General features: G+C 62.9%; 2 protein-coding genes across 5 annotated transcripts; one reads left to right on the forward strand and one right to left on the reverse strand.

The window, feature by feature from the left end:
- Positions 1-1,352: 1,352 nt before the first annotated feature.
- On the reverse strand, positions 1,353-3,848 carry TIGD5 (tigger transposable element derived 5). The gene has a single exon (XM_004443046.3). The coding sequence runs from the start codon at positions 3,842-3,844 to the stop codon at positions 1,922-1,924; it is 1,923 nt and encodes a 640-aa protein (XP_004443103.2). The 5' UTR covers positions 3,845-3,848; the 3' UTR covers positions 1,353-1,921.
- Positions 3,849-4,109: 261 nt separating this feature from the next.
- EEF1D (eukaryotic translation elongation factor 1 delta) lies at positions 4,110-19,967 on the forward strand. Of its 4 annotated transcripts, none has more exons than XM_014797257.2 (8): positions 4,110-4,349; positions 14,346-14,469; positions 14,865-14,936; positions 18,686-18,785; positions 18,865-18,965; positions 19,118-19,336; positions 19,546-19,740; positions 19,869-19,967. In XM_014797257.2, the coding sequence occupies exons 2-8, from the start codon at positions 14,353-14,355 to the stop codon at positions 19,905-19,907; spliced, it is 843 nt and encodes a 280-aa protein (XP_014652743.1). In that variant the 5' UTR covers positions 4,110-4,349; positions 14,346-14,352; the 3' UTR covers positions 19,908-19,967. The 4 variants fall into 4 exon arrangements, with proteins under 4 accessions (XP_014652743.1, XP_004443099.1, XP_004443098.2 ...); XM_004443042.3 differs by having other exon boundaries at positions 14,349-14,469; XM_004443041.3 differs by lacking the exon at positions 4,110-4,349 and adding an exon at positions 8,872-12,345 and having other exon boundaries at positions 14,349-14,469.
- The last annotated feature ends 92 nt before the right edge of the window (positions 19,968-20,059 follow it).

Here is a 20,059-nt window from a genome sequence, read left to right on the forward strand (position 1 = left end):
AAGCCTTGCCAAGAGGGGGCAGTGCTGTTGAAGGCTGAAGGGCCTTCAACCAGAGGCCGCCCTGGGCTGTGTGTCAAGCACCGGCCACACCCTCACTTGGAGCCCACCCGGGCCCTGAAGTCTGCCTTACCACACACCCCCTCAGGCAGGCCTGGCAGAGTGGACGCCTAGCAGGCTGGCCATCAACACCAGGAGCTCCCAGCCCTGGGTCCCCTGGTCGCCATCAGCTGGACATCCTGAAGTCCATGCCAGCTGCTTGGGTTAGAGACCCAGGGCCAGCCTGAGAACCAAAGGCTCATCTAGGTGTCCAGGCTCAAGAAGGCTGGAAGTGGAGGTGCCAGATGGGCCCCAGCAGGCACGGCTGGAGGTTGCTGCCCCGCACCTGGCTAGCCAAGCCTGGCTCATCTTGCTCCCAAATTTTCCACACCTTCTCTCAGCTTTCAGATTTGAGATATATATATATATACGTATATATTTTTTGACTGGGACCACTTTTAACGAAGAGTTTATGTTCTTGGACTCATGTGGAAATTGCCCTGGGGGCTCACTCCAGCTGCCCCATCGCAGTGCACGGCCATCCCTCCCATAAATATACCGCCTTCTGCAGCCTCTGCAGTCTCAGACCACTAGGAGGACATGGGGTAGGTGCAAATGAGGGAGAGCCGAGAGGCAGGCAGGGCCCAAACCCGGCCCCCTGCCCCTCATAACAGCTCTGGGCAGCATCTCTGCAAAGGCAGCCCCCCAGGAGGCATGGGCATTTCTTGGCCTCAGACCACCAAAGGGATTCTGAATCTAGAGCTGGACAGTAACACATGAGCCCTCTCCTCCCTCTTTCAAACTGTGCCACCCAGAAGCCCAACTCCTCGGACCACAGGAAGCAGCTCCTCAGCCACACCCTTGGCAGTGCCAGAAGAGGTAAGGAAGCCTGGGGCGCAGGCCGGGGCGGGAGGAGCCCTAGAGGGGTGCTAAGGCACTGCAGGATTGTCCCAGCACGGCTGTCAGTGCTGCAGACCTGCTCTCGGATAGATGGGATGGCTCTAGGCCCTGGGGCTGGACAAAGCGGGCTCTGGCTGGTGGGGGAGTCAAGGGAGCTTGTCCAGTTGTTGGTCAAGTCACCAGGGCCCAAGTCCAGCTGCTCACCAACCCCACAGAATAAGAGAACTGTTCAGATGGAATTTTCTTAAGGAAAATTAAAAATCTGGGTGGAATAAAAGTCTACACTCCCTGCCACATCCAGAACCTCAGGAGGCCCCAAGGGCTGGGCGCCGTCCTCTCTTCCCAGCCCACAGAGCCAGCCTCCAAGACCGGCCCCAGGCTGGGGACTGAGACACCACCTGGACCCCTATGAAGAGTATCTGTAAAAACAGTTTAATGCGCTAAAAACAAAACCGAGTGGTGTGCTTCCTCGCTAAGATGATCTCAGGGCTGTGGTTCAGGAACCATGTGGCACTAGGGCTCCGGACAGATGGGGGTGCCGGGCCCTTGTCCAGTGCAAGTCATGGGCCACTAGGAGAAGGGCAGGAGGTGCGGACAGGCTCGGGGCTGGAAGCCTCAGCCCCACAGGGGCCGGGGCGGGCACACAGCCAACTGCTCTCTGATAAGTGCTGTGGTGTGTGTGCCAGGCATGCGTGGGGGGAACCATGTGAAGACCGCAGACCCAGCGCATGTGCTTGCCCAGAGAAGAGGAGCGTGAGCCTGGGCGGCTTTTCTAGCCCCCCCAGGAGACAGGACCAGTGGAGCGGGATGACCTTTCACCAACAGAGCCCCTCCAAGACAGGCTGGGCTTTGACCCAGGACCCCGAGCCACGGTGTGGGTCACCCCAGGAGAGGGGAGGAGGGGAGATGGGGAGACCATGTGTGTCCCCTCCCTCCAAGTGCAGCAGAAGAAAGGCCACTGGGGGGGCCCCTCGGGCAGGCTTGGTCACACCCCATCATCAGGGACTGCCAGCGAGGGCCCAATGCCCCCCAGCCTCCGGGCCATGCTGATGAGTGAGCGCAGCTGAACCAGCTTCAGTGGCCCCACCTCCCGGGGGTCCTGGTTCTCCAGCCACCGCAGAGCCGTCTCCAGACCCCGAACAGCCTCCCCAGCGGTGGGCACGGTGGCCTCCTCCTCCTCTCCACCCCCCAAGACAAACGGTAGGCTGGCTGGAGGTGGAGGGGCCACAGGGGCCAGCGCAGGGGGCCGGCCGGGGCCTGCCTCCTCTCTGCCGCTGTCGGGCAGCCCCCCATCATCGTCCAGGTGCAGCCACTCGGCCACCTCCTCGGGTGCCAGGCGCTTATAGGCCAGGGCTGCCAGGTGCGTGAGGTCACTGAGCACCCTGCTGTGCTCAGCAGCCTCCTCGGCCTGGCTGGCCAGCTGCCCAGCACACTCCTCTGCTGGCCGGGGCTCAAAAGCCGCCCGCAAGCCCAGCAGCCAGCAGCGCTCGATACTGCCCGCCTGCACTAGGTCCCAGGAGAGGCCGGCCAGATAGAGCATGTCTTTGAGCATGAAGCTGCGCATGAAGTCCAGCGGGGAGCCCCCCGCACAGGACACGGCCAGCCGCAGCAGCTCCCGCTTGTACAGCTGCTTGAAGGTGGCCACCACCCCCTGCTCCAGCGGGGCAGGGATGTGCGCCCGGCTGCTGCCCTTGGACAGGAACAGCACCCGAACGGCCCCGTCGGGGGTCTGCAGCTCCTCCGGGGGGCCGAGGGACTCAGGCCGACACCGCCTGGGGGTCTCCTCACTCTCCTCTAGGGTGGGTATCCTGGCCGCAGGGCTCGGGCAGGGCGGGTGGGCGACCAGCAGCACGGCCTTCTGCTGCAAGCAGCTGCGGCGCAGGTAGCGCCTGACGCCCGGGACGAACTCCTCAAAAAACCAGCCCCGCAGCAGCGGGCGACTCAGCCAGGCGTCGGGGCTGTAGCGGTAGGAGGCCGGGAATTTGTCCTGGTTGTGGTGGCGCAGGCTGGGCGGGTCTGGCAGCTGCCCGATGACCAGCGGCTTCAGCTTGTGGCTGCCGGTCAGGTTAGCGGCCAGCAGCACCGTCACCCGGTCGCCCCGCCAGCGCCGGCCGCAGCCCCCCGTGCCCAGGGGCGCGGCCTGCTCCGGAAGCAGCTTCCAGTAGAGACCGGTGACGTTGGCGTTGTAGATCTGCTCGTCGCCGTAGCCGCCCTCGGCGGGGGGCGGCTGGGCCGGGGCGCGGTCCTGCAAGGGGCCGGCGCCGGGGGGCTGCGCGGGCTCCTGCTTGACTGGCGGGCCGGGCGCGGGGCCCGCGGCCGGGGGCTCGGCCTCGCCGTAGATGCGTTGGCTGGAAATGCCGTGGCGTTTCTGCCAGCGCCAGAACCAGCCGTGGCTGGCCTTGAAGGTGCACTCGGGCCCGTAGATCTGGCGCGCGAAGGCCTCGGCCTGCGCCTGGATAAGCGGCCCCGACAGCGGCACGCCGTGCTGGCGCAGCGCCAGGAACCACGAGTAGACGGCGCGGTCTATCTCCTCCTCGTTGGCCAGCCGCATCTTCTTGCGCTGCGTGCCCACCTCGCCGCCCAACTGCTCCAAGAACCAGCGCAGCTTGGGCTCGTCCTTGAGCCAGCCGCGCAGCGTGCCGCCGGGCACGCCGAAGTCGCGGCACACGCTGGCCTGCCGCTCGCCGCCCTTGACGCGCTCGATGGCCTGCAGCTTGTCCTTGATGGAGTAGGCCTTACGGAAAGCCATCTTCACAGCCACGCGGGGCCGCGGCACGGGCGCGGGGGGCGGCGGGCGCGCGGCAAGAGCCGGGGCGGGCGCAGGGGGCCGCGGCAGCTGCGTGGGGCGGCCGGGCGGGGCGGCGGCCGCGGCGCGGGGCTGGGCGGGCCGGGGGCCCGCGGGGTACATGGCGGCGGCGGCGGGGGCGGCGGGGGCCGCGGGGACGCGGTAGCCATACGCCCGCCGGGCCGGCCGCGCGGGGCGGGGCCCTGGGGGCGGGGCCGGCCGGGCCCTCCCCTTTGTCTCGCCGGCTCGCGGCGCAGGCGCGCTGAACCCGCCGGGCCCGCCTTCCCCGCGCGTCATCGGGCGCGTGCCGGCCGGATGAGTCCACCGGACCCGAAGCGGAGGGGGGCCGGGCGGGCTGCGGCCTGCTCCCGGCTGTTTGCTGCGGCCCTTCCGGGAAAGAGCGAGCCCCGCGGGGTCTCCTGCCGGCTTCTGTCCTCGCTGCCGCGGGGAGCTCGCGCGGGGGCTCTGGCGGCGAGGCGGGCGTGCACGCGGGCTTCCCCCGCGTCCCCGGCCCGCGCGTGTGGTCGGGCCTGGGCTTCACTTCCCGTGCGCGGCGGACAGCCCTCTCTTTCCTTGGACTCCCGCGCCGCCGGCTCTGGTCTTTGGTTGCCCCGTCCTCGGCTGGCGTGTGAGTACCGCGGCCCGCGTCAGAAGGGGCCGCCCGCGCTGCCGAGGCCCCAGGATCGGGGCGGGCGGCCGGGGCTGCGCCAGGGACTCTGCGCCGTGGGGGACCGGGGCTCCAGTGCGGCGGGCCCGGGGGGAGTGCAGAGGGTGGGCCCGCGGGCCACGTGGCCGGACTTCTGCGGCGGTCCCGGCGGGAGGGCGGCCGCCGGGTGCCCGGCCGCTTGGGCTCGTCTGTCTCGGTGGGTGGCAGGAATATCTGCCCAGCTGTGGCCCGTCCTTTGTCCAGCACGCGTTTATTAAGCACCTACTGCACTTCGGCTCGGGGCCCCGGGGGACAGGCGCGGGGCCCATCCTTGTGGACCCTCGACGGCTCACGAACGCGGGAAGGAATAAGGACGTGATTGCTGAGTGGCTCAGAAAAAACACAAAGGGTCGTCTGAGAGTGACTCGGGGTCTTGACTTGGATAAGGTGGTCCAGGCAGGAGGCGACGTTGAAGCTAGTCTTTGAAGGGGGGGGTGATGCCTTCCTGAGAAATGTGCACTTTAAGTGGATAGAGGAAGAGAAAGGCTCACGCTGGAGCCAAGGGGGTGCAGTGGGGTAGGGGCTCACTGGAGGCTGCACATCAGGGTTTCCAGAATGAAGGGCTCCCCAGCTCAAGAAAACTGTTAGTGTAGCTGAAGTTTGGGGTGGTTCCTGCTTGAAGGAGGAGGGCCTCTTAAGTTGACCCTGGCATGTAACTCTTCTGGGAGAGTGGGCCTGGCCTGGGGTGGGGAAGGACGCCTTGTCTTGCATCTTACATTGCGGGGCTTCTGCAAGAGCAGCTCTGACTCCCCAGTCATCTCTGGGTACCCTGAGCCACTGCCAAGTGGGCTGGTTCGAATGCGATGTGGTCTGGTCCTTCCTGAGCCCTCCAGTGCCCAGCCCTGTGGACAGGGTGTCTTCTGAAAGCGCCTTCTCCCGGAGCACTGGGCACACACACTCTTAAGGAATAGGTTCCCTGGGTCCCCTCTGCAGGGCGGTTAGTCTGGACTCGTGCCAGTCCTGGGGGATGCTCTTCAGGCTGGGCCTCCATCTCCTCACTGCAGCATGAGTCTGCAGTGGGGTCACAGGAGCCCAGGGCAGAGTGAACACTCGGCCACTGGTGCCTTCTCTCCACAGTGGGCCTGGGATGACTGCCATCTGGAGAAGCCTGGCGTGGGGCTGTCCCCCTTGGCTTTGCTCCTGGGTAGCGCGATGAGGCCCCAGGGTTCAGCACAGGTGGGCAGATGTGCTCAGCTAGTATTTTTGTGAATGAAGGTTTCTTGAAGGTGATGATTTATCAAAGATCAAAAAAAAGAATACCTTCAGCATGTTGTACACTGGTGTCAGCTTTTCAGGGACCACAGGCGGGAAATGCTGGGGTGGGCATTTGTTGAGCCCTGGCCCTACACCGATACTTTAAGATGATGTGTGTGTTCAGAGCGGGCAGTGAGACACTTTTACAAAGTACTGGCACTGCAGGGGGACTCAGAGCCCTAGTTCCTCCAGTCCTGTCTCCCAGCTGTGTATGGAGCTTGGAGACGCACACGTGAGGTGTTGGGTATATGCAGAAGGTTGAAGAAGCATGTCCAGGACTGGAGTCGCCCCCAGGGAAGGGGGCGCAGGGGCCAGGCTGGTTAGGTTAGGCCAGGGCACCACAGGCTAGGACAGAAATAGAACTGGCAGGCCATGGCATTTGAGGGAGAACATTGTTGCCTGCTGGGCCTGCGGTGGGGTGACATGGGCAGCCACAGTGTGAGCCCAGAGTCTCAGGGTGCAGGGGCCCCCTTCCTGCCAGGAGGGCAGGTGGTGTTTCTGAGTGGGGCTGAGATATCCAGGAGTTGGAGGTAGGAAAGCATCTGAGTAGGAATTTTGGGCTGTGGAGTTCCTCCCTAAAAAAAGGCAAAGGGTACCACTCGGTACATGGCTCCCCTGTGGCTGGAGCTGTGCTGTCCTGTGTCACTACCCTGTGTGGCTCTTCTCATTGACTAAAACGTTTCAAGTGCTTGTGGCTGCCCTCAGACATTGCAGATACAGGAAGCTCCATTATGCAGCACTGGTCCAAGCCATGGCAGCTGGGGGATCCAGAGAAAGCTGAGCTGGCCAGCCGACCCCATTCCCCCCCGAACACCTCATGCCTGCTTCTGCCGATTCCCACTTCCTGTGGAAGGTGGGCGGAGATCTTTGACCCCGGGGTGGACAATCTGGGAGCTCCTTCATGTGTGTGACTCCGATGAGGTAACAGGCACAGGGCTATCTGAGGCGGTGTCCAGAGGATGGGAAGGTGGTGTGGAGGGCAGAGCCAGGGGAGGGGCCAACCCTCCCAGAAACCTTCCCTGTTCATCGCCCCAGCTCACGGAGCCCTCTGGGCCCTGGCACTGCGGTGGGCACAGCACTCCCAGGCCACGCCATCGCCTTCCTTCAGGGCCCTCCAGCCAGGAGTGTCCTGGGCAGGGGCTGCTGCCAGGTTCCCTATGTTGGCACCACAAGAACTGCCCTCCCAGCTTGGCAGAGGCTGGGCCCACGAAGGCCCTGCACACACTTGGAGCATGTGTCCACCTCAGTGCAGGCATGAGAGCGACTGCGATGGGGACTGGGCTAGGAGAGTCACGGAGGAGGGGCTGTCTCTGACCAGGACCACCTCTGCTGCATCAGCTGCTTTCTCCACGGGTCCCGGTGGCCAGGCAGGGCGTGATCCCTCTGGGGCCTCCCAAATCTCAGGCCCCCACAAACCTTGGGCAGCGCCCCCTCTTATGGGAGAGGTCTCGACGTGCCTGATGGATGGACCAGGGTTGGGCCTTGGTGGGGGGCAGCGCAGCTCTTCACCCTGCAGGTGAGTGAGGGAGCAGGCGCCAGCAGACTGCAGTCCAGTCTGGGAGCAGAGAGCAGGGACCCCTGAAGCTACTCTCCTCTGGGTCCTTGCTCTAGTATTTTCGAGCTTTCTTCGCGTGCTCTGCTCTGTTACTGGCTAGCCTCTGCTGTTGTTGCCTGGAGAAACTGCAGGAGGGGAGGGTCCGAGTTCAGGGTCCTTACTGGAGACCTATAGGCTTGCATGTTTGTGTCCACAAAAAACTTGCTTTTCTACCAGAAGAGGTGGGCTTGCACCTCAGCAGGTCCTCATGGAACACGGGAGCACTCAGGGACGAGGGAAGTCAAGGAAATAGAGATGGCCCCTGGCATCTGAGACACTGGGGGGCTGTGCTGGCTGTCCTGGGAGACCCAGCGGCAGGGCAGGGGGCCAGGAGCACCCTGCTGCACCATCCTGCAGTGTCCCTGTGGGTGCTATTGGCCCCTGTCCTGCCTCTGGCTTCACGCCCGGAGGCGCTCCGCTGCGCTCAGCTGTCTGTGGCCAGCCTCCCCAGGTGACACTCTGCCAGCAGGAGTGGCTCACTGCACTGTCTGCAGAGAGCCCTCTTCCTGCCAGAGCCTGGCTGTCCCCTAAGAACCCCTAGGGGTGGGTGTGGTTCCTGCAGGGAGGCCTGCCCCGGGTCTCCTGGATCTCTGTGCACTCCCGTGGGGCAGCCACTTCCCCTTGGGACCATGTCCTCGTGTCTGCCCCGCCCCACAGGGCACCTTGTGTGTCCCATCAGTGACTTGATGCTGCCGCTGAGTGCCTGCAGTGTAGGGGGACAGGGGAGGGCAGGGGCCTGGGCGGCAGAGCTCCTGTGGGAGAAGGGAGATGGATCCCCAGGGCTCTGGTCCCTGAGCAGTGGGGAGGGCCTTGGGGCAGCACAGGGCACTGTGCCCAGCAGGCCTTCCCAGAGCTGGATCCACCTGTGGCTTCCTCAGCTCCTAGGCTGCCCTCTTTTATGGGTTTGGGGCGGGGCACCTAGCATCTCCGGGCTGTTTCTGCATCTGTGAATGTGTTAATAGCTCTGTCCTTTTGTGCTCAGTGCAAGACTTTGTGTCCCTGAGACCCTTCTGTATGAACCTGTGGGGATGGTGGCACTCTGCCCCAGTAGTCGTCCTGCTGAGGAGAGGCCCTGTCCCAGCGTGGGCACTGGGGCTCGGTGGCTGCTGAGATCCCTGGAGTGGTCCTTGTCGTCTTCACCTTGTCTAACAGCCTGGACCCAGTGGTAGCTCGGGGGCTTGGCTGAGTGGGGATCCACTTTGCAGCTCCAGGTGGACGGTGGGGGCGCTCGGGGTGCTGGCTCACCGCTCCTCAGGTGGCCTCAGCTCAAGTGAGGAGCAGGGGGAGGGTTGCTCAGCTGGTGCTCCCGGGGCTGCCTGGGCTCCAGCTAACAGGAACCCCAGGAACTGCCCATTTCAAGTGATGGTGGAGCGGCGCTGTCCTGAGTGGGTGGACTCGGCCACCTCTGGGATGTGGTGCTGGGTCTCTCTGGTGCTCCCCTTCTGCCCCCTGCACCAAACGCGCCTCCATGCCGCCTCACCATGCAGCTTCTGAAGAGGCCCTAGAGCCTGCTTGGGCCCCCCTTTCTGACCGCCTGTAACCTTGCTGCTTTCTCTTCATGCTGCCCTAGGAGATCAAAGTGAAAGTAAGTACCCACCTGTCTCATGCCCCTGTGTCCCCTTCACCTGAGCCAGGGAACCCTGACCCGGCTGTCGCTGCACCCAGGGAGTCCCAACACCTGTGTCTCCTGAGAAGCGGTCTCCCCTCCTGAGCAGAGCCTGGTCTGATGTCAGGAGCCAAGGACAGCGTTTAGGCCAATAGGGTCTGGCAGGGCTCCGGCAGTGGGGGGCTCAGCCTAGAGAGCAGGGCTGAAGGGGCTGCCCTGCACCTGCACTGCTCTGTGAGGGTCCACTGGGGGCTTGGCGCCAGACAGGTCGGGGGCAGACAAGCCCTGCCCAGTAGGCCAGCAGCCCGTCAGGGACAGTGGGTGATGTCACAATGCCCTGCCTCCTGGGCACACGCTCCTGCCTCCCACCACTGTCTCTGCCGTCAGCCTGGCCTTGGTAAGTGCTGCCGCCAGCCTGGGGAGGAACGTGCGAGGGGGCGGCCCAGGGACCTTTCCAAGCCTGGGGCCTCTGTCCGTGGCCTGGCTCCTTGCCAGGATGGCGTCAGAGGCCTGTGGCATGTGCCATTAGAGGCTCCTGATGCACCCCTTCAGAGTACAAGGGGACTCGCCTCGAAGTCCTAGGCGGGCATGGGACTTAGACAGCAACACGGCCCTCGGGGTAATTGGAACCAGGTTTTGGTTTTGTTTGGAGGTGTTGGGAAAGGGACATAGACCCTGCAGCAAGTAGGGAGCAGGGTTTACCATCCAGGCTGAGAGGTTGCCCCCTACCCCGAGACTTTGTCTCCTGGGGGTGAGGGCCCAGCAGGGGGATGCCCCATGGGCCAGCGGATCTGCCCTCACGTAGGCTCCACCAAATGGCCCTACCGAAGCAGGGGACAGTGCGGGTATCCTGAGGGAAAGCTGCTCAGCCCCTGGCAAGTCAGCTCCTGGGTGGTAGTCAGTTGGCCTGGAGGCTTCTGCTTTGGGGAGCAGTGCAGATCTGTGGCTGGGAAGGAATCCTGTGCTGGTCACAGCCACCCCTATAGAACAGGCCAGCCAAGTGTGAGCTTGGGGACCCTAGGTATGTCCTAAGAGCACAGTGGCCTCCGGGGCTTTCTGGGCCTGAGCTGCTCCTGGCCAGAGGCTGCAGTGGCCCAGATCCCTTGGTTCTTGCTGAGTAGGGTGGTCGGCAGAGCAGGGGCCAGCGTTTCCACAGCACCATGCCTGGGAGTGGCGGGGCCCTGTGGCGGCAGTAGGATTGGCGTACGGCAGGGGACAAGGCCATTGCCTCGTGTGGCTGATGGTGCATGCTGTCTTGCGTGGGGACAGCAGACAACTAAGGCCACTCTAAGCTGGAGGGGTCACCACCTCCAGCGAGGAAGCTGAGGGTCCTGGGGCAGAGGCTTGTGCACTGGCCACAGCGGCAGGTGAGGTGCAGCGTCCCCTCACCTGCCTTTCAAACCATCCAGTGCTGAAACAAGGGGCGGGGTCCCCCCATCCTCGGTCTTGGAGATTCCCACGTGGCCCCTCTGGTTCGGGTGCCGCCAGAGGTGTGAGCTCATGGCCTCCTGCTGGGAGGAGCTGCAGCTGACCAAGGAGCCTGGCTCTTACTCGCTGCCTGAGCCACTGGGCTCCTTCCCTTTTAGATGGTCACCAGCATCCTCCCTGGTGTCTCTGCTGATGTCGTCTTGAGGGAGTGGGCACTCTTCTGCTCTAGGCTGCCCACTGAGAGGCTGTCCTTTGTCCAAGACCCTTGGCAGCTCCCCTTGGAGCATGTGCTGCTCTGGGTGGTGGGGTGGCCGTGGCGGGTGTGGGTGACCCAGAGGCAGGGTGCACCCTCGGGGCCATCCTCAGAGACAGCCAAGTGCATTTCTGTAAGACAGAAGCACTAGCAAGGCCTCAGGGCAGGCAGCCAGACTTAGCAAAAACACGGAACATCCAGATAAAGTTTCAGATGAACAGTGACTAACTTTTCAGTACAGCTGTGTCTCAAATGTTTTGCAGGACTGACTTATTCTAAAAATTATTTGTTGTTTATGTGGAAGTCAAATTAGCTGAGTGTATCCTGTGTTTTGTCTGGCAACCCTCCTTGGAGATTCTATGAGAAAAGGTTTCTGTGGCTAAAGAGGTTTGGAAACAGTGTTCTCGAGACCCCTCTGGAGAGCCTGGGTGCATATTGGATTGGAGGAGACAAGTTGTGCAGTTCAAAGAATACATATATACACACGTGCATATATGTATGTGATGTGTCCCCTGCTTTGTTGAGTTCCCCGTGGGTTTGACTGTGGTCCTTGCATGTTAGCTCATGGCACCTGCACTGGGGAGTGTCCCCAGGCCCTGCCAGCCCCGCCAGTCAGGCTGAGGGGGTGCAGGGGCGCTGTCTGCGGGGCCTGCTGTGTTGCAACTGCCTTCTTGTGCTTGCCTTTTAACGCTGCACGGAAGATGAGGAGCGTGAAGACCTCCTGTGGCCTGGAGACCGTCTGGGAGGACAAGCAGAAGTATGGTGAAGCCGAGCGGCGCTTCTATGAGCACGAGGCCACCCGAGCCGCCGCCGCCGCTCAGGAGCTCATCGCCGAGGCGCCAGCCATGAACGGGCCCGGTCAGGAGGCCACCGAGGAGGCAGAGGAGGTAGAGGCCCCTGACAGCAGCAGCAGGGGTGACCCCGGGAACAAGCCCCTGCAGAAGAAGAGGAAGCGCTCCCCGAAGAGCTGGCTTGGCCATGTGGACCCCTCCCTCGTGGGCCTCTCGGCTGACCACGTCTGGCTGGACAAGCCACTTTTCGACCAGGCGGAGAGCTCCTACCGCCAGAGGCTGGCAGACGCGGCCGCCAAGGCCACCTGGCTGCCCGCCCTGGCCCCCCGGGGCCCCTGCACCCACGGAAGCCAGGTGGCCTGCCACCACGTGACCTGGGGCATCTGGATCAACAAGTCTTCCTTCGATCAGGCCGAGCGGGCATTCGTGGAGTGGTCTCAGGCCCTGCTACTGGCCACAGAGGGGAGCGGCAGGCAGGGGGCTCCCAACACAGGCCAGCGTGAGGCCACCCCTGACCTAGCCCTCGCCCACCGGCCCAGCCTACTGGGCAACGGCCAGCCTCCACTGGGAAGCTTGCAGGCGCTAGTGCGGGAGGTGTGGCTGGAGAAGCCCCGGTATGACGCGGCCGAGAGGTGCTTCTATGAGGCCCTGTTTGACGGCCACCCCCCTGGGAAGGTGCGCCTGCAGGAGCGAGCCAGCCAGGCCGACCATGCCAGGCGGGGCCGCAGAGACCGGCGGGGCCGCAACGCTGTGGGGAGCAAGCGGGCTGGGCCGCGGCGGGCCGACGGGGAGGCCCCTTCTGCCCTGCCTTACTGGTACTTCCTGCACAGGGACGCTGAGGCGCCCTGGCTCAGCAAGCCTGCCTACGACAGTGCGGAATGCCGCCACCATGCTGCCGAGGCCCTGCGCGTGGCCTGGCGCCTCGAGGCTGCGTCCCTGGCTCACCGACCTGGTGTCTGGTCTGGCCTGTCCATGTCCGGCCTGAGACCCAAGTAGGAGAAACGTGCTGGGCGGTGTCTGCAGACTGGGCCCCTAGTGCTCCCCTCCCGGCTGCGGCAGGGCTCTCCCTGAGGCTCCTAGACCCAGCTAAGCTGGGTGCAGGAGCAGGTTGGGCAGGGGTAGCTCTCTGTCCCTGGGGCTCTGTCACCTCTAGGGTCACCCCTTGAGGGTCACTAAGTTCTGGGCTGTTGGGGGAGGGAAGGGGTCAGCACAGGGCTGAATCTGCCCTGTCTAGGGTTCCCCTCTTGGCCAGGTCACTCCCAGAGTCCCCTTTGGCTGTCACAGTCAGGGTAGGGGGAGCATTGAGGGCTCTTGGCCCCTGAGCCCCACTGGGGCAAGGCGTGGGATCCGGGAGGCCCCCGCCTGCCCCTCCTGGCCCTCATCTCCTGCCTCCCTGGTCGTTCGTAACTCCCTCTCAGGTAAGGTGGGTGTCTCGGGTACACCAGCATGTGGCCAATGGAGCGGCCTGAGTGAAGGACAGCCACTGAGCGAGGCTGACTTGCCTTCAGCCTGGGGACCCAGGGGCCTTGCCCCAGGACGGTTTCATGCAGCATCGGCAGTGGTCTCTGGAGGCCAGGGGCCTGGAGAACTGCAGGGGTGTGGACAGGCGAGTGCCTGGCCACGGAAGAGGTCCCCCAGCGAGCTGGGCCCAGGCAGGTGGGCAGAGAGAGCTGGACTTGAGGGAAGACCGGAGGTGCAGCAGTGGGGAGAGGGCCTGGGTGCAGGCGGCCATGCAGCAGGCTGGCCAGCAAGACTTGGAGAGGCCTCCCTGGGCCCCAGTCTCCCGGCAGGAGCCCCTTGGCTCCTTGATGGGGTTGAATTTGCTGGTTTGACAGGATGCAGGGGCCTTGATGTGAGGCGCAGGGTATGGGACCTCATCATGGAGGAGTGTGGAGGGGGGAGTGTGAGGCTGGAACCCTGTTCACGGTGGCCTGGTTTCTACTCATGGCAGGGAGAGTGTGGGGTGGAGGAGAGTCTTGAGACCCAACCCCCCTCTCGTCACCGAGGGGACACTTGGCGAGGTCCAGTGATGACCTGGTGTCCTGGGCACAGAGGATTGGCAGGATTGAGTCTGTTTCTGTTGCATTCAGTGAGGAGCAGGAGGGGCTTCGGCTGTCCTGAGTCAGTGGACTTGTTCTCTGAAGGGCCAGGGAGCGGGGAGTGTGGGCTCTGTGGGCCCAGGGCTGTGGCAGCTCCTCCCCGAGCTGAGCGGTGGGAAAGCAGCAGGAGCAGGTGAGCGTGGCCGTGTGCTGGTGCTACCATCTGCAGAAACAGACAGTGGTTGGGTTTGGCTCCCAGGCTGTAGTTTGTCAGCCCCTGGTCTCTGGTCTCGAGACCCCAAAGAGCTTTTATTACATCTGTTGATTTTTACCTCATTAGCAGTTAATACAGAAATGCTAAAGTGCTTATTCATTGAAAAAAAATAAGAAGCTTGTGACATGTTAATAATGTGTTTTCATGAGAAATGGTTTTCTGTAACAGAAAAATTCAGTGAACAGAGTGGCCTTGTTTTACGTTTTTGGGAATCTCTTTAGTGTCTGACTTAATAGGAGGCAGCTGGGCTCCTGTCTCTGCATTCAGTCTGTTGGTGTGCATTGTCTGATGTGAATCCAGCCTCACATAGACAGAGGTGTGATTGGAGAAGGGAGGACCTTGGGGACCCCCAGAGGTTCCTGGCCACACTTTGAGATCCGCTGGTCTCAGGGACGGGCCTGGGGACCGCAGGCCTGAGCACTGAAGGAAGTCTGCTCGGGGTCGGGGGGCAGGGAGTGGTTGGCGGGGGCTTACAGGCTCAGTGCTGTCCACATTGAGAGCCACTTGTGCTCTGTCCTGGAACCTGGAGCCCTTATCACCCAGGGACTGGGACAGCCTACCCTGCACCCTTGGCGTCTGGCCTCTTGGAAGGCACACTCGTGCAGGCCAGGCCTGCGGCCTGTGGGGAGGTGCCCCCTCCTCCCGGCCAGGCTCTCTTAGTCTCTCCTCCCCCTCCCAGCAGGAAAATGGCCACAAACTTCCTAGTGCATGAGAAGATCTGGTTCGATAAGTTCAAATATGATGATGCAGAGAGGAAATTCTACGAGCAGATGAACGGGCCTGTGGCTGGCTCCTCACGCCAGGTAGGGACTGCGCTTGGGGCCGCCGGCTGGCTCTGCTCCCAGGTGCTGGGGGCAGGGTCTTTGGAGGGGTGGCCCTGCCTGGCTCCTGAGGTGCTGGATGGGCTCTGGTCCCAGCATGGAACAGGACACTCCCACTCTCTCCCAGGCTGCCGGGGCCGGTGGGCACCCAGGTGCCCATCAGGATGGCACAGGGCTCGGCTGGGCCTGCAGACTGGCTGCACCTCAGGCCCTGTTGTCACGGCCACAAGACTCCGGCCCCTTCTACTCCTCGCTGTCCTGCTGAGCTTTAATCTGCGCAGCACTTGCTTGCTCTCTTCACATGAGGGTCCTGTTTTTTTTGAAATCAAATTTTTTTAATGAAAGAAAAGACTCAGTTCTTTCTGCACTGTCTGCAGGAGAACGGCGCCAGCGTGATCCTCCGAGACATTGCGAGAGCCAGAGAAAACATCCAGAAATCCCTGGCCGGAGTGAGTACCCGCGGCCCGTGTACCCGCGGGCTCGCACTCAGCACTGCCGCCCTCATGCCAGGTTGTGGATCTGACATTTCCCCCGGTCCTGCTGATTGTTTTGGTTCTTTGGGGCAAAGTTAGGGTGGGGTGTGCAGTGCTGTGGCCTGCGGGGACGCAGACCTGACCCAGACCACCCCAGGAGACGTTCTTACTCCTGCCTCCTTGCCCTGCCTCTCTCACCTGCTTGCTGGCGGTCACCCGGGACGCCCTCCTGCCCTCGCCCTGGCCGCTCGGGTGGTGCCAGCCCTGGGCTGGCACTGTCCTCCTGCAGGGCACGTTCAGCAGGCACGCGCCTGGAGGCCTTTTCGTTCCTGCTTGCTCCCTGCACAGAAACAAATTCGGTGGGAGGCCAGGTCTACCACGCTTCCTCCCTTCCCCCTTAGGGCTTGCCCTCCCCAGAGAGATGCTTCGTGGGGTGTGTTGAGGTCACATAGACTCATAGAATTGGCACTATTGTGAATTTGAGGCCCAGAGAGGGGCCCTTGGCCCAGCTCGGCCTCCAGGCCCCAGTTGAGATCGGGAGAGGGCTCTGCCTGCGGCCTGGTGGGGGAGGTGGGCCCTAGCAGGTGGCAGACCTGTTGTTCCGCCTGCCTGGCCAGAGAGTCAGGACCTCCTCCTCCCTCTGGGACGCAGGGTGGTATCCCAGACTTGAGGGCCAGGTGTCAACAGAGCTGTGTTCCTTCTGGAGAGCCTAGAAGAGAATCCATTTCCTTGTCTTTTTTGACTTGGAGAAGCTGCCCACATTTTTTGGTCTGTGGCTTCTGGCCAGCAGTGTCCTGACCCTGAGGTTGGCTTTGGTCACCTTTCCTTCTCTGTCTCCTGCCTCTCTCTTACGTGGACCCACCTGGATAATGCAGGATAATCTCCCCATCTTCACATCCTCCACTTCCTCACACCTGCATAGTCCCTTTGACCATGTGAGGTCACTTCTCTACAGGCTTTGGGGATACGTGTGTGGACGTGTTTGGGAGCTTTCTGTTAGCCACAGCTGGTTCGGGCATACTGACCCCTGGGCCATAGGCTGGGCAGCCCTGGGCGGGTGACCCCAGGAGGTGGTACCACCAGTCTGCCCAGCAGGCCCTGCTTTGTGCTCAACCTCCACTTGCTCCTACTTTGCTTTCTGCCCACCAGCCCTACATCCCGCCTGCCACCCTCTGCTTGCCTGACCATGCTCAGGCCAGGCAGACATGAGAGCGAGGTGGCACAAGCTCTTTACACCCACGCCAGGCGTGTTGGGCTCCAGTGCTCAGAAGGCTGGAGCCAGAGGGCTTCTGGGGCTGCAGGAACTCTTCCTCCTCTGGCGCTCAGGGGGCCCTGGCTCTGTTGGGGTCCTCTGCTAGGTCTTGGTCTTTGGGGAAAGCGTGTGGGCATGCTGCTAGAGCTTGAGGACTCGTCTGCTCAGGCGGCCGTAATGTAGCACCACAAACCCTGTGGCTGAAACAACAGACATTTATCTCCTCAGTCTGAAGCTGGAAGTCCAAGATCAAGGTGGGGGCAGGATTGGTTCCTTCTGAGCCGCTCTCCCTGGTGTGCAGACAGCTGTCTTGCCGTGTCTTTACATCATCTTCCCTCTGTGCGTGTGTGTCCAGATTTCCTCTTACAAGGATACCAGACATTGGATTAGGAGCACTCTAATGACCTCATTGTAACTGGATTTCCACTGTGAAGACCCCTTCTCCAAATACGCTCCCCTTCTGATGCTGCTGGTTAGGGCTTCTGCGTGACCTTTAGAGGGGCATCGTGCAGCACAGACGGGCCCAGGAAGGACACTGCTGGCCCAGCCCCAGGCTTGGATTGGGTGGGGTGGAGCTCAGCGGACACTGGGACTTGAAAACCCGAAGGTTCCTGGACGTTGTGCATGGTGCCAGGTATGGGGTGGAGGTTCTGGATTCAAAACCTTGGTTTGTGGCACTGCCCCCTGAGGCTACAAGGTGGCCGCCTGTGACAACTGTCATGGGCTATGACTGGACTGGGTGGCCTGGGCCGGTCTCACTGAGGCTGGGGTCTGGGGCCCTGGCTTCCTCTTTCCCTGCCTGGGTCAGAGTCTGAGTGGCAGGTGCTAGGGCGTGGGTGGGGGCATAACTTCATGGAGAGGCCTGGTGGCATGTACAGTGGCATGTAGGGCCAGGTGGGTCCTTGCCCAGAGCCTGCACCCTTGGGATGCATCAGCAGGTGGTCCCCGCTCAGTGTTGTCACCAGGGCTGGGGCCAACACGTGGGGCAGCAGGCGTAGCAGGACAAAGGCTTGAGGCGCCAGCCTTCCCCCCTCCCACCTGCTGCCAGGACCTGGCTTGTTTGCCTGGCTGGCAGTGAGCCCCCGGGAGAGGGGGCTGTGGGGGGCCTGCTGAGACAGGAGCCGGGCCCTCGCGCACAGGCTGGCGCAGGGGTGGGAGGGTGGTTGGGGCTTTGTAGGGAATGGGAGGCTCTGAATTTCGTCCGTGTGTGATGGAAGCTGTTGGAAGATCTTGGTGGGAATGGCGTTGGGAGTTGAATGCGTGAGAAATGGGCTGGAGGGATGGTCACCACATGCCCAGTGGTGGTGGTGGGCCATGACTTGGGTGAGGGCAGTCAGGTGGAGGACCCTCTGGAGAGGACGAGTCCAGCACAGCTTTCCAGTGTGAGCTGCCATTTACTGACCACAGGAGGAGGCTGGGGATGCCCGCCTCGGTTGAGCTGAAAGGAGAGGAGTGGCATGAGCAGAGCCCACCCCGGTATCACGGCGGCTGGTCAGTGACCCTTCCCCAGCCACGCTTCACCTGGCCACCCTTGGCTGGCTCTGCCTCAAACAAGGGAATGGGAGCTGGTGCGTCACGGGACAGCGTCGGCCTTACGTTGCCCATTGGTCCACGGGCAGGAAGCTGGGTGCCCATTGGGCTGTCCTCCCTGGGGACCTTTAGCTTCTCCGTGGGGTGTACAGAGCAGGGGAGGAGGCCACATGGGTTGCGGTGTGGCTGCTTGGCCAGCCCAAGGCTCAAGGTCATTATTGTGATTGGACACCAGAGGGCAGTAGCGGCTCTTGGGAAAGAGCCAGGTGGACCGTGTCCTCAGAGCTGTTCCACTGGGTTGCGGCTGTGCCGAATGATCCCCACGTGTGCATGCAGGTCCCTGGGTGTAATGGGCTGAGCTGTGGCCTCTGCGGGTGAGCTCGTTGGGCAGCACTGCTTGGGTCAGACGATAGGGGCTCCCAGTCAGAGAGGAGCCAGGGAGGCTGGCGGCCAGGTTTGGGGCCCCAGTCACCCAGTACCTTCAAGGGCAGGCTTGGTGAGGCAGACAGCCATTGCGTGGCCCGAAGGAGGCAAGGGGCTGTGCTGGCCACTGTAGGGTGGCTGCCCATCCACAGGTGTGCTCCTTCCTGCTGCCCTCACTGGCCACTCAGCCAGTCTCCCCTCCTGTTCCCAGTCCCACTAGGCCCCAGGCCAGGCTGCCCCTGGGCCTGTAAGTCCCCCACTTCTTCCCGCCCCGGGAAGCGGCAGCTGTGGCTCTCAGCTCTGCACTGTCTCCCTGTTGGGGCTGTCCTAGGCCTTCTGCCTTCTGTCCTGTGCTTCCTGCTTGACTGAGAATGTCACCATGTCTCCAGGGCTTCCTCCCCCTCGCCTGACCGGAGCACAGCAGTTGGACCCGGCTGGGCTCTGCTTCTGAGTGGCTGTGAGTCAGGGGGATCCTAGGAGCAGGCTGGGGCGCTGAGCCCTCCCTCCCTCTGCCTTACAGAGCTCAGGCCCTGGGGCCTCCAGCGGTCCTGGCGGAGACCACAGTGAGCTCGTCATCCGGATTGCCAACCTGGAAGTGGAGAACCAGAGCCTGCGAGGCGGTGAGGCCCTGGGCCTGATGGGTGGGGGGACCCCACCCCAGCCTCTGCCGTCTGACCAGCATTCCCTTTGTTCCTGCAGTGGTGCAGGATCTGCAGCAGGCCGTCTCCAGGCTGGAGGCCCGGCTGAGTGCGCTGGAGAAGAGCTCGCCCGCCCACCGGGCGACAGCCCCGCAGACCCAGGTACTCACCTGGGCCCCCACGCCTCGCCCTGCGGAGGAGCAGGAGGCCAGGAGAGCCTCCACCCCCTGTACGGGCTGGCACAGGCAGCAGTGAGGGGCTAGAGGCCTGGGGCCCTGGCTGGGTGGGTCTCAGCCTCCCCTCCCCCATGGCAGCACGTGTCTCCCATGCGCCAAGTGGAGCCCCCCACCAAGAAGGCGGCCACCGCTGCGGAGGATGACGAGGACGACGACATCGACCTGTTTGGCAGCGATGAGGAGGAAGACAAGGAGGCCGCCCGGCTGCGGGAGGAGAGGCTGCGGCAGTACGCTGAGAAGAAAGCCAAGAAGCCTGCGCTGGTGGCCAAGTCCTCCATCCTCCTGGACGTCAAGCCTGTGAGTGGCTCACCTCCAACCCTCCCCCTGCCCTACGGTTCTGGTGGGATCTGAGCTGCATTTGCAATCTTGGGCTAGGAAGAGAAACGCAGGGGCAGGGCAGGTGTGAGCTGACTGTTCTCAGGGCCCTTTGAGAACTGCTGGGCTGGAGGGGGCTCCCCAGTGTCTGCAGGCTCCTGACCCCAGACCCTCCTCCCCCTTACCCACAGTGGGATGATGAGACGGACATGGCCCAGCTAGAGGCCTGCGTGCGCTCCATCCAGCTGGACGGGCTGACCTGGGGGGCCTCCAAGCTGGTGCCCGTGGGCTACGGCATCCGCAAGCTGCAGATCCAGTGTGTGGTGGAGGATGACAAGGTGGGGACCGACCTGCTGGAAGAGGAGATCACCAAGTTCGAGGAGCATGTGAGTGGGCGGGCCCACCTCTGGGGGAGTGGGTCCCCAAGTGAACCCCTGGCTGGGCAGGTGACAGGAGCAGGTGGGCCTTTGGGAAACTGGGCCCCACGTGACCACAGCCTCCCTCCTCTCCTCAGGTGCAGAGCGTCGACATTGCCGCTTTCAACAAAATTTAAGCCCTGGCACTGGGCCTGAGCGAGTGAGGTCCTACCGCCATTAAACACTGAGATTCTGGCTCTCTGGCTCCTGTCCTGGTCTGGGCCCCGCGGGTGGGCAAGTTCAGTGAGCAGCACTCTGCCAGGCCCCAGGCCTTAGACTTTGCCTGCAT

The sequence above is a fragment of the Ceratotherium simum genome, chromosome 23, assembly GCF_057802395.1.
Source record: "Ceratotherium simum simum isolate JZ-2026a chromosome 23, ASM5780239v1, whole genome shotgun sequence".
Lineage (NCBI taxonomy): Eukaryota > Metazoa > Chordata > Mammalia > Perissodactyla > Rhinocerotidae > Ceratotherium > Ceratotherium simum.

What these genes read in the sequence shown, in the direction of transcription:
- EEF1D (XM_004443041.3), top strand. Translation starts at nt 11,117, where the DNA reads ATGTTAGCTCATGGCACCTGCACTGGGGAGTGTCCCCAGGCCCTGCCA. An exon ending in TCCAGAAATCCCTGGCCGGA is followed by an intron (nt 14,937 to 18,685) that starts GTGAGTACCCGC and finishes TCTGCCTTACAG; the next exon opens with AGCTCAGGCCCTGGGGCCTC. An exon ending in GAACCAGAGCCTGCGAGGCG is followed by an intron (nt 18,786 to 18,864) that starts GTGAGGCCCTGG and finishes TTGTTCCTGCAG; the next exon opens with TGGTGCAGGATCTGCAGCAG.
- TIGD5 (XM_004443046.3), bottom strand. Translation starts at nt 3,844, where the DNA reads ATGTACCCCGCGGGCCCCCGGCCCGCCCAGCCCCGCGCCGCGGCCGCC.